This window comes from Hyperolius riggenbachi, chromosome 1, assembly GCF_040937935.1.
Source record: "Hyperolius riggenbachi isolate aHypRig1 chromosome 1, aHypRig1.pri, whole genome shotgun sequence".
Lineage (NCBI taxonomy): Eukaryota > Metazoa > Chordata > Amphibia > Anura > Hyperoliidae > Hyperolius > Hyperolius riggenbachi.
Window position 1 is genome coordinate 294,022,756 of NC_090646.1, and position 10,731 is coordinate 294,033,486.

General features: G+C 42.9%; 1 protein-coding gene across 1 annotated transcript in view; it reads left to right on the forward strand.

Annotated features, from left to right (window-relative positions):
* Window positions 1-10,531, forward strand: part of SPPL2B (signal peptide peptidase like 2B) — a 118,267-nt gene extending 107,736 nt beyond the window's left edge. The window contains exons 13-14 of the mRNA XM_068233692.1: window positions 1,671-1,831; window positions 9,671-10,531. Coding sequence (XP_068089793.1) covers window positions 1,671-1,831; window positions 9,671-9,982 — 473 coding nt within the window. The 3' untranslated portion in view covers window positions 9,983-10,531. The remainder of the gene's footprint in view (window positions 1-1,670; window positions 1,832-9,670) is intronic.
* The last annotated feature ends 200 nt before the right edge of the window (window positions 10,532-10,731 follow it).

Genomic DNA, 10,731 nt, shown 5'->3' on the forward strand with positions numbered 1-10,731 from the left:
CCTTCTTCCTTCTTTCTTCTTTCTTCTTTCTTCTTCTTCTTCTTTCTTCTTCTTCTTCTTCCTTCTTCTTCTTCTTCCTTCTTCTTCTTCTTCCTTCTTCTTCTTCTTCCTTCTTCTTCTTCCTTCTTCTTCCTTCTTCTTCTTCTTCCTTCTTCTTCTTCTTCTTCTTCCTCCTTCTTCTTCTTCTTCTTCCTTCTTCTTTCTTCTTCTTTCTTCTTTCTTCTTTCTTCTTCTTCTTTCTTCTTCTTCCTTCTTCTTCTTCTTCCTTCTTCTTCTTCCTCCTTCTTCTTCTTCCTCCTTCTTCTTCTTCCTCCTTCTTCTTCTTCCTCCTTCTTCTTCCTTCTTCTTTCTAATACACTGTGCAGGAGGCATCTGTGGCCATGTATGAGTACTGAATTATACATGCCCAGTAAAAGGAAACACCCTAGCATGAGACAAATAAGAAGTGCACAAGCACTTTCTTTCACTGGCATGTGCAAATTGAAATGCACTTATGCCCAGTTCAGATGCGTTTGATTCACAGCCTGGTGACCTTCTGGGGCTCTGTACACAGAAAGATTCCTGGAACAGGGGGCAGAAGGTACCCTGAAGACAACAAGCAGTAGAAGGAGGGTGAGGAGTTACTACTGTGGACACAAAGGTTTATATTTTACTGTTTCTGTACTGTAAAAGGGGGGGGGGGGATAGAGTTGAACTTACCTGGGGCTTCTAACGTACACAGAAAGCTCCCTGGAACAGGGAGCGGAAGGGAACCTGAAGACAACAAGCAGCAGAAGGAGGGTGAGGAGTTAGTGCTGTGGACACAAAGGTTTCTTTTTTACTGTTTCATGTGTTCTTTAAAGGAGTACTGTAAAGGGGGGGGGAGGTGAATTTACCTGTGGCTTCTAACGCCGCCCCGCAGATGTTAGCGAAGACGCACGCAGCCAGGGTCTCACAGGCGCAATGGCCTGCAACATTAAAGTCGCAAAAACCAGGAAGTGAGCCGCGGCAGGGACCGGAGGATCGTTTTGTCCCGGTGTGGACACAGGATGTCTGCGGGGCTAAAGTTAGAACCCCCAGGTAAGTTCAACTCTTCCCCCTCACCCCTTCACAGTACTCCTTTAAGACTTTGTCATTCAGGTGAGACAATAAAAACATTAACCCTACTTCTTTAGTCTTTAAAGAGAACCAGAGATAAAATAAATATTTTATACATACCTGGGGCTTCCTCCAGCCCCATACGCACGGATCGCTCCCACGCCGCCGTCCTCCGCTGCCCGCAGCTATGAGATCCAGCTCCCCGCTCTTCCGTCAGTCGGAGCCAGTCTAGCGTAGGAGAAGTGCGCTCTTTGCGTATCTCTCCAGCAGCCGTTGGAGAGATACGTAGAGGGCGCACTTCTCCTGCGTAGCTTGCTCCGATGACGTCAGTGACAGGAGCCGGTTCTCGTAGTTGCAGGCAGCGGTGGATGGCGGCGTGGGAGCGATCCGTGCGTATGGGGCTAGAGGAAGCCCCAGGTATATATAAAATATTTTCTTTATTTAGTCTCTGGTTCCCTTTAGGCACATAATGAAAAAAGGAGCAAGAGGATAGATACAATTGTTTAGCTCATCCGTTTTATTTTTAGCTCGGGTTTGCTTTACGATCTTTATTGTCTTACCTTTTAATTTTCTTTATTTTTATCTCTTCACAGCCTATGGGATTGGTCTTCTTGTGACTTTCGTGGCACTCTCTTTGATGCAGAAGGGTCAGCCAGCTCTTCTATACCTAGTGCCATGCACACTCTTTACCAGTCTGACAGTGGCCCTTTGTCGCAAAGAGTTTCCTATGTTCTGGACTGGCAGCGGTTTTGTGGTGAATACCTGTTTGATATGAATCTTCAAGAAATACTAATGTTTTAAGCACTCAGTCTGATAAAGTTGAGTAATCCCTTGCACAATTGACAAATGGGATATTTACATTCTGAAATGTCCCTGTTTGTAAATGTTTGTGTCTCATATCGTGATAGTAAACTTGTTTACCAGGAGTGTGTGTCTTTGAGAAAACATGCATGCAAAAAAATGCAGTATGTAGTTAGCAAGGACACACATAAAAGAAAGGGGCCATGCCTATGTTTTCAGATGGGGAAACAGGGTCTCTAAGATAGTCCCCACAGCCTGAATGATCAGCTATGCAGACAGCGTGTGAGTGGTGTGTAGAGGAGTAGGGATGGCTTGGGACTGGCTCACAAGGTGAGTGCTTGGTTTAAATTTAGAGGCACTATTGAGGAAGGTATTCATTGAATCAGTAGGGAATTCCCACATTTCACTGAAACATATCTATTCATTTTACATATGTACTGAAATACTGAAGTAGCCGTCAGCGCCATAAAAACTCCATATCACCCTAACTGCTGCTAGTTTGTGGCAAGGGCGAGAGTGAGGATATAGGTTTATACATAAAATATAGCAAAAGTAGGGTTGTGGAGTAATGGGTGACACCTGAGGGGTGTATACTGTTAGGTTTGAGCCACATCAGTTGTGAATTGGGTACTGCAATCAGAGGTTTGCTGTAGAGACCCATGACATATTATGTCTCTGGTATTGAACGTTAGTAGAAGGAGGATATTGGTGATAGATCCTTTCACCTGGTCAAAAACAGCAGTAATGATTTCTGCTGTGGCTTCACAACACATACGGTAATCACAATTTTTGAGGTTCCTTGAATCACTTAATGATTATATTCTGACTGTTCCTGCGTTTGTTTATAGAACAGAGATTGTACCTTAGTAATTTTATTTCTTGTAACAGCATAGTCTTTTATTGGGTAAGCACTGTACCATCTTATGGACAAAATCTTATCAGATCAGGGCTGGAATCCATACGTCACTGTAGCAAAAATATCACCTAGAATTCCTTCTAGGCTGTCTGATTTAAGAATCCTTCCGTTGCAAGAGAAGTCCAGTCAGACCAAGCTGTATGCGGAATTGTGTTATTTTTAGCAAACTCATATTTTTGATAATATCATTCAGATTAAAAGAAAATATTGTATTTAGTCGATCCACAGCTTTAAAGAGACACTGAAGCGAAAAAAAAATGATATTATGATTTGTATGTGTAGTACAGCTAAGAAAAAAACATTAAGATCAGATGCATCAGTCTAATTGTTTCCAGTACAGGAAGAGTTGAGAAACTCCAGTTGTTATCTCTATGCAAAAAAGCTATTAAGCTCTCCGACTAACTTAGTCGTGGAGAGGGCTGTTATCTGACTTTTATTATCTCAACTGTAAGTGAACAGTTTTCTTTTTCTCTGCCAGAGGAGAGGTCATTAGTTTACAGACTGCTCTGAAAGACTCATTTTGAATGCTGAGTGTTGTGTAATCTGCACATATTATAGAGTGATGCAATGTTAGAAAAAACACTATATACCTGAAAATAAAAATATGAGAATATTTTCTTTGCTGCTAATCTTCTAGTAATTATTCATAGTACACAACCAATTCATTATCATATATTTTTTTTCGCTTCAGTGTCTCTTTAAAGTAAACCTGAGATGGTGGTGGTGGGGGGGGGGGGGAGGATATACATACCTGGGGCTTTCTCCAGCCCCCTCCAGGCGGATCACTTTCTCTTGCTGTCCTTCTGTGCTAAGTGGATTGTCCGCAATTGGCCCCGGTAAGTCCAGTGGATAGTACGCAATTGGCCCTGGTAAGTCCTTAGGTGTGGGACTGAGCATGCGCAGCCCAGCCACGCATGCGCTGAATTATTATTTTTTTTTATCCTGATGCATTATGACTGTAGCCACCATTAAAGAGCAGCTGTCTCACCACAGTGCAAGCAGAATGATGATTGGCCTCCACTGTACCAGCTGAGATAGCAACCACTAATTAGCAGCTGCCACTATGCCAGGAGCAGTAACAACAACTCAGTAGCAGCCGCCACTATGCCAGCATTAGTAGTAGCAGACACTGAATAGCAACTACCACCATGCCAGCAGCAATAACAGCCACTTATTAACAGCCGCCACTAAGCAAGCAGCAACAGCCACTTATTAGCAGCAGCGACTAAAACCCTATCTGCACGATACGATTCTTTGTACGATTCGATTACGATTCTATTTACGATTCGATTAAATCCGACATGTCCGATCGGAGTTCGATTCAATTCGATTTGCCATTGTTTTGCAATGGCAAATCGAATTGAATCGAATCGAACTCCGATCGGACATGTCGGATTTAATCGAATCGTAAATAGAATCGTAATCGAATCGTACAATAATCGTATCGTGTAGATTGGGCTTTAAGGTGCATACACACATCAGACTATAGTCTTTGGAAAATGAAAGATCACAGACCAATCTTAACCCCTTCCATGTAGTATGAGAGCCATGCCTACACAGTCTATTCTATGGAGCTGAACTCCCCTTAAGAAAAAAGTCTTTGCAAGATGCTGCACACACTCAAAAGATCTGTAGCTGCCAAAGATCTGTTCCTGCCAAAAATACATTCCTGCAAATTGCAATGATAGTCTATGAGATCTGCAGATCATCATACACACATGATTTAACTGACATTCATCTGCAGATCAGATCCACCAGGATGGATTTTCAGATCTGCAGATGATTGCTTGATCTGCACATGAATGTCAGTTAAATCATGTGTGTATGATGATCTGCAGATCTCATAGACTATCATTGCAATTTGCAGGAATGGATTTTTGGCAGGAACAGATCTTTTGCAGATACTGATCTTTTGTGTCTGTACAGCATCTGTGTGTGCAGCATCTTGCAAAGATTTTTTTCTGATGTGGAGTTCAGCTCCATAGAAAAGACTGTGTAGAGTATGGCTCTCATACTACATGAAGGGTGGTAAGATTGGTCTGTGATCTTTCATTTTCCAAAGACTATAGTCTGATGTGTGTATGCACCTTAAGCCAGCAACGGCGTGTCATGGAGATGTGAATGTTTTGGCGTGATGATTAATGACTTGAAAAAGATTGGGAACCACTGGGCTATAGTTATTGGATGGGTGCCTGACCAACACATGCAGCTAAGAGCTATAGAAAATTAAGGTTGCTCAGTAGAAAACTTACAACACTTAGCTTTTCTTTTACAGTCTTTTTATTAGATTATGTATAAAGTACAATACAAATTGGAATAAATGATAGTCATCTGCGATATCACAGGTTAGCATCATATGGTATTAATCATATAAAAATGTAACATACAGTAGTATGCTGTAGAATAAACAGTCTATGAATTATGTAAAGTACATAATATACTGTATTTTTTGGACTATAAGACGCTCCTGACCGTAAGACGCACCCAGGTTTAGAGGACAAAAACCAGGAAAAAAAATACACTAAACCTGGTGCATCCATGGTGAAGGGGCATCTTGTGCATTATGCCCCCTTGTACCTCTTGTGTCTCCCTCTGTCCTCCTTGTGTCGTCCTCTATGTCCCTTTGTATCCCCCTGTGTCCTTTTCTGCATGGGCACAGTACAGGGAGTCCACGACATTGCGGTGGGTTGGAGGGTCGTATTGGCAGGCGTTCATAAGTCAGGAGCATTTGGACTATAAGACGCAGTGACTTTTTTTTTTTTTTAAAGATTTATTTGACACAGTGACTTTTTTTTCACCACTTTTGGGGGAGAAAAAGTGAGTCTTATAGTCCAAAAAATACCTTATTTTTCGCCGTATAAGACGCTCTGGAATATAAGACGCACCCAGGTTTTGAGGGAAAAAATCAGTGGAAAAAAAAATCTATACTAAACCTGGTGCGTCTATATTCCAGGAGCGTCTTGTAGGTGTTCTACCCCAATTAATGCCCTCAGGAGTCTCCCATGTGCCCTCAGGTGTCCACCATGTGCCCCCAGTGTCCCCCCCCCCTTAGGTGTCCCGCATGTGTCCTCAGTGTCTCCCATGTGCCCTTAGGTGTCCTCAGTGTAGTCCTCAGGTGTCCCCCATGTGCCCTTGGGTGTTCCCACTGTGGCCCCCATGAGCCCTTAGGTGTTCCCAGTGTTGCCCCCAGGTGTCCCACATGTGCCCTCAGTGTCCCCCATATGCCCTCGGTGTCCCCCATGTGCCCTTGGGTGTTCCCAGTGGGCCCCAAGGTGTCCCCCATGTGCCCTTAGGTAGTCCCAGTGTGGCCCCCATGAGCCCTTAGGTGTTCCCAGTGTGCCCCCCAGTGTCCCTCATGTGCCCTTAGGCATTCCCAGTGTGCCCCCCCTCCCAGTGTCCCCATGTGCCCTTAGGTGTTTCTAGTATGGCCCCCAGTGTCCCCCATGTGCCCTTAGGTGTTCCTATTGTTGACCCCAGGTGTCCCCATGTGCCTTTAGATAACCCCAGCTCCATGTGTGGTCCGCTCCCCCTTCCCTGTGTAAATAGTGTGGCGGGTATGTACCAGAGTGGCCGCCGAGATCACTGCCTGGCTCCCCGCGCGGTCAGCTTGCCCAATATGCGTGCTCACCCCCCGCTGATGTCTGCGCTCACCCCCCGCTGATGTGTCCACTCCCCCCCCCCCCCCCCCCCTCCGGGTGTAAGGCTTAGCATAGCGGCAGTCTTACTTACTCCCTTACTTACAGCTGCTCTCTGGGAATGCAGACCTGGTCTCCTCTCTCGTCGCTCCTCCAATGATGGCTTCATCAATGACGCGTATTACAGAAGCCATCACTAGAGGAGCGACGAGAGAGGAGACCAGGTCTGCATTCCCGGAGAGCGGCTGGAGTAAGTAAGACTGCCGCTATGCTAAGCCTGACTCCCGGGGGGGAGCGCACATATGTGGGGAGGGGAGATTGGGCAAGCTGACCGCCCGTGGAGCCAGGCAGTGATCTCGGCGGCCACTCTGACACATACATGCCTCCTGCCACACTATTTACACAGGGAAGGGGGAGTGGACCACACAGGGAGCTAGTGCAGGGAATCCCCGACGTGGTGGCGGGTCGCGGTTCGTATTGGCGGGCGTTTGTAAGTCGGGGATTCCCTGCATTTGCAGTATAAGACGCAGGGACTCTTTCTCCCCATTTTGGGGGGAGAAAAAGTGTGTCTTATACGGCGGAAAATTCGGAATATTAGATTTGGAAGGTTGTTGATTAAACCTGACAGCTTAGTTGATTAAATCAGCTGGCAGGTCATCGGTAAGGCATGGTTCACACTGCAAGAGTTCTTGAAATGCTTGTGATTTGAAAAGCTCTTGCTAATGCAATGCTATGGGGGATTTTTATAAAATTACATCCCTCAACTGGGATCACACCCATAGCATTACATTAGCAAGAGCTTTTCAAACCACAAATGCTTGGATAAAGCTTTTACAGTGTTAACCAGACCTAAGCTTTCCTAATCTTATCAGCCCTCTTCAAACTTCCAGTTGAGCAACATAAATTCCACTTGCTGTTGAGCAAAACATTTACCTAAAGTCCAAATTCATATTCATCTCTAGTGTTTATTATCAAATAGTCCATGTGTTGCAGTACCAGTTCCTAGCAGAATGTTAAAATGTACTGTATGTGTGCCAGTGGTATGCAAAACATTTTATAGTTACATTTCTCTAATTTGGCTTTAATTCACTAAACACTACTGTATTGCTAAAGCAAAAAACTGCTGATTTTATGGAACATTCTGTGAAATGTCAATTTACAAAGGCTATTACCGAATAGAAAACGAAATTGCTGACTAGTGAGGCAAATTACCGACTTGAGTTAAATCCCTCATTAAATGTCAATTCATAAAGATTAGAGCATGCAGTAAGCATGTGAGATGTTCGGTATTTATCTCCAGCCTGGAGCCGTCTCTTAAGCTCCATCTACACCATACAATATTTTATTTGATTCATCGATTCAATTCAATCTGACATGTCCGATCGAGATTCAATAGTGTGGTCGAATGTCATTGCAAAAAAATGGCAAATCGATCACACTACCGATCAAATTGAATCGAATCCCGATCGGACATGTCGGATTGGATTGAATCGATGAATCGAATAAAAGTGCACAAAAAATTGTATGGTGTAGATGGGGCTTTAGGGCTGGTTCACGCTGCAAGAGCTTTTTCTAAGTTCTTGTGATTTTAAAACCTCTTGCTAATGTAATGCTATGTGCGTGTTCTCACTTGAGCAATGTGAGCAAGAGCTTTTCAAATCACTAGCACTAAAGTTATTGCAGTGTGAACCAGCGCTCATTAACAAACAGCCATTCATTAAGGTTATAGAAGGGAGGAAAATGAGCACAGAAAAGGTAAAAACTAAAATATTTAGGAAAATAGGAAAGTTAATCATAAAAAAACATTTCAATAATTCCAACGATATTATTTGGTAGTAATTAGAAATGGTTAATACAATACTAATGGTTCTAAGCTGATTCAAATGTTATGTTAATTTAATGCAGCTTGGTCTTGGACTTTACGGAATAAATTCATCTTGTGTAGAGCTTTTAAAGTGTACCTGAGACGAAAGGGGAGAAAATTTTTTATAAATAACTGGGGCTTCCTCCAGCCCTCTCCGGGCTTATCGCTCCCTTGCTGATCTCCTCCGCCTCCTGGGTGGTCCCATAGAAGCCCCGTTATCTTCAGCCAGTGGGCTCAGTACGCCCGACTGCCCGAAGATAATGGGGCATCTACGGGACCACCCAGGAGGCGGAGGAGATTGGCGAGGGAGCGATAAGGCCGGAGAGGGCTGGAGGGATGCTATCTCTCTGGTGTAAATCTGGGATAATATTCCTTTTCTGGGTTCCTGTATTGTGGCACAGCCCCTCCAATGCAGCGAACGTATTAGAGAAATCTAGTTTAGATCCTTGTGATCCTCGGAAGTATCTACATTGTAAAAGGCTCCAATTATCTTGGTTGGCTATTGTAAGTTTATTTTTATAAATTGTAGTGTAATTTTGGCCCATGGCCCCATTGTAACCACCATTGTAAGACAGACCCTCAGTGCAAGCACTGTTAAAACAGCGCAGGGCATTTAGGCACAGCCGGCGCCACCATAGGCCGTATAGGAATTACGGCTATAACCGCGCTCAGTGAGTAATTTAGGCGCCATCAAAAGACAGAGCTCAAATTACTTGTAAAACACTTTAATTCGGCCTGCAGCAATAGCTGGAAGCTGAATTACATCTTTCTCCACTATCCACGGCTTCCTGGAGGGGGAATAGTAATTAGCGCCGCCAGGACTTGTAACAAAGTCTTTCTGCCGGAAACACTATGGACTTAGGAAAGCCTGTATTTTTTTATTATTTTTAATTAAAAGGTCTTTTAGGTACCTTTTTAGTCTACTTTACTAGGTAATATGTAAGACCTCTATTCCCCTATTCCTGAAGTCCTACAATTCGGCCAATTAATCCATACCTGGCACTGATGAGAGCCAATGAGCCCGAAACAGCTGTATGCTATGGATTTGTATTGCTCTGTAAAATTGAGTTGTTATAGTCACACTGTAAAACAGTGTCTGTCGAAGTATCTTTGGCCTTTAAGAAACATAAAATAATTTCATGGGAGATCCCTCTTGCTCGCATAGAGAAGAAATAGGCAAATTTATATTTAGTAAATATGCATTTTGCTCTAACCCATTTCTTTTAAGATTTTAGTGTTTTTACTTGTCTTTAACTTTTCTGTTTTACTTTGTATTTTTCTTTCACTTTACTTTTGAAGGCTGTATGAAAGCATATTATGTTGTTTTCTATTCTTTTGGACTATGCGATATTCATGTGCTCTGTTTCTCTTTCACAGCAAAAAGATATTCCAAATCCCCCTTTGGTTCTAGCTCCTTGTCAGTCAGAACAGGGCCTGGAACAAAACCGTGAACAAAAAGAACATGATGTGGACCAGTCTACAGAGGAACATCCTCAAACTGGCACAGATCAGAACAGCACACCAGAAACAACTGAGGAACAGGAGGGCCTGAATACAGATAGGACAGCAGAAGAGTCTGCAGATCCTGAGTGCTCTGAAACTGCAAATTTGGCTGAAGGAAAGTCATCCAAAGAGATGGACAGCCCGGATACATACGGCATGGAACTTACTGAAAAACCAAGTGCTTAGTAAATCAACAAGATACTCTTCTAAACCACATGTTTATCTGAATGCAAACTGGACCTCGTGAAAATGTCAGGCTACAGCTGGCTATATGGCAGGCCTGTTAGCAAATGAATGACAGCTTTATCTTCCAGCTACCTCCACATCGCTCAGTAAGGCATCATCCAGCCAGCCACAGAGTGACCAGCAGTGAGGACATATGAGCAGAGCTCTAGTTTGGCTATGACTAGTTCACATACCAGTTTTACGGTACACATCTCCAGTATTTTTTTTTTAAGATTTTTATTCTATTATACTGCAACTATAACAGATATGCTCCTTGTTGCAAAGATACAGGGGAACAAGTGATTACAAATATTTAGAGAACATGGTACTTTTTTTTTTTTTCTAGTAAACTAGAACATTATATTAAAAACTTTTTTTTTCCATACATATACAGTGTGTATGTGTTTTATACACACTATTAACACTACAGCAATTCTTTTGCATTTATTTTATCTGCTTAGTAGTTAATGTGGAAATGATTGTGAATAAAAAGGTTTGTTTTTTTTTGTTTTTAATGTCCTCTCCCTTTTCTTTGAAAAATATTATGTTTTAAAGAAAGAAAAATGTAGCTGTCACGGCAACTGTTGCCCTGGGACATGAATGTCCTAATTCAGTCCTGGAGGAAATTTCAATGGAATTTGTTCTTAACTATAAAAAACTTTGATACTAATCAAATGATATAAAACATTAAAGGACATCCGAGGTGAAAA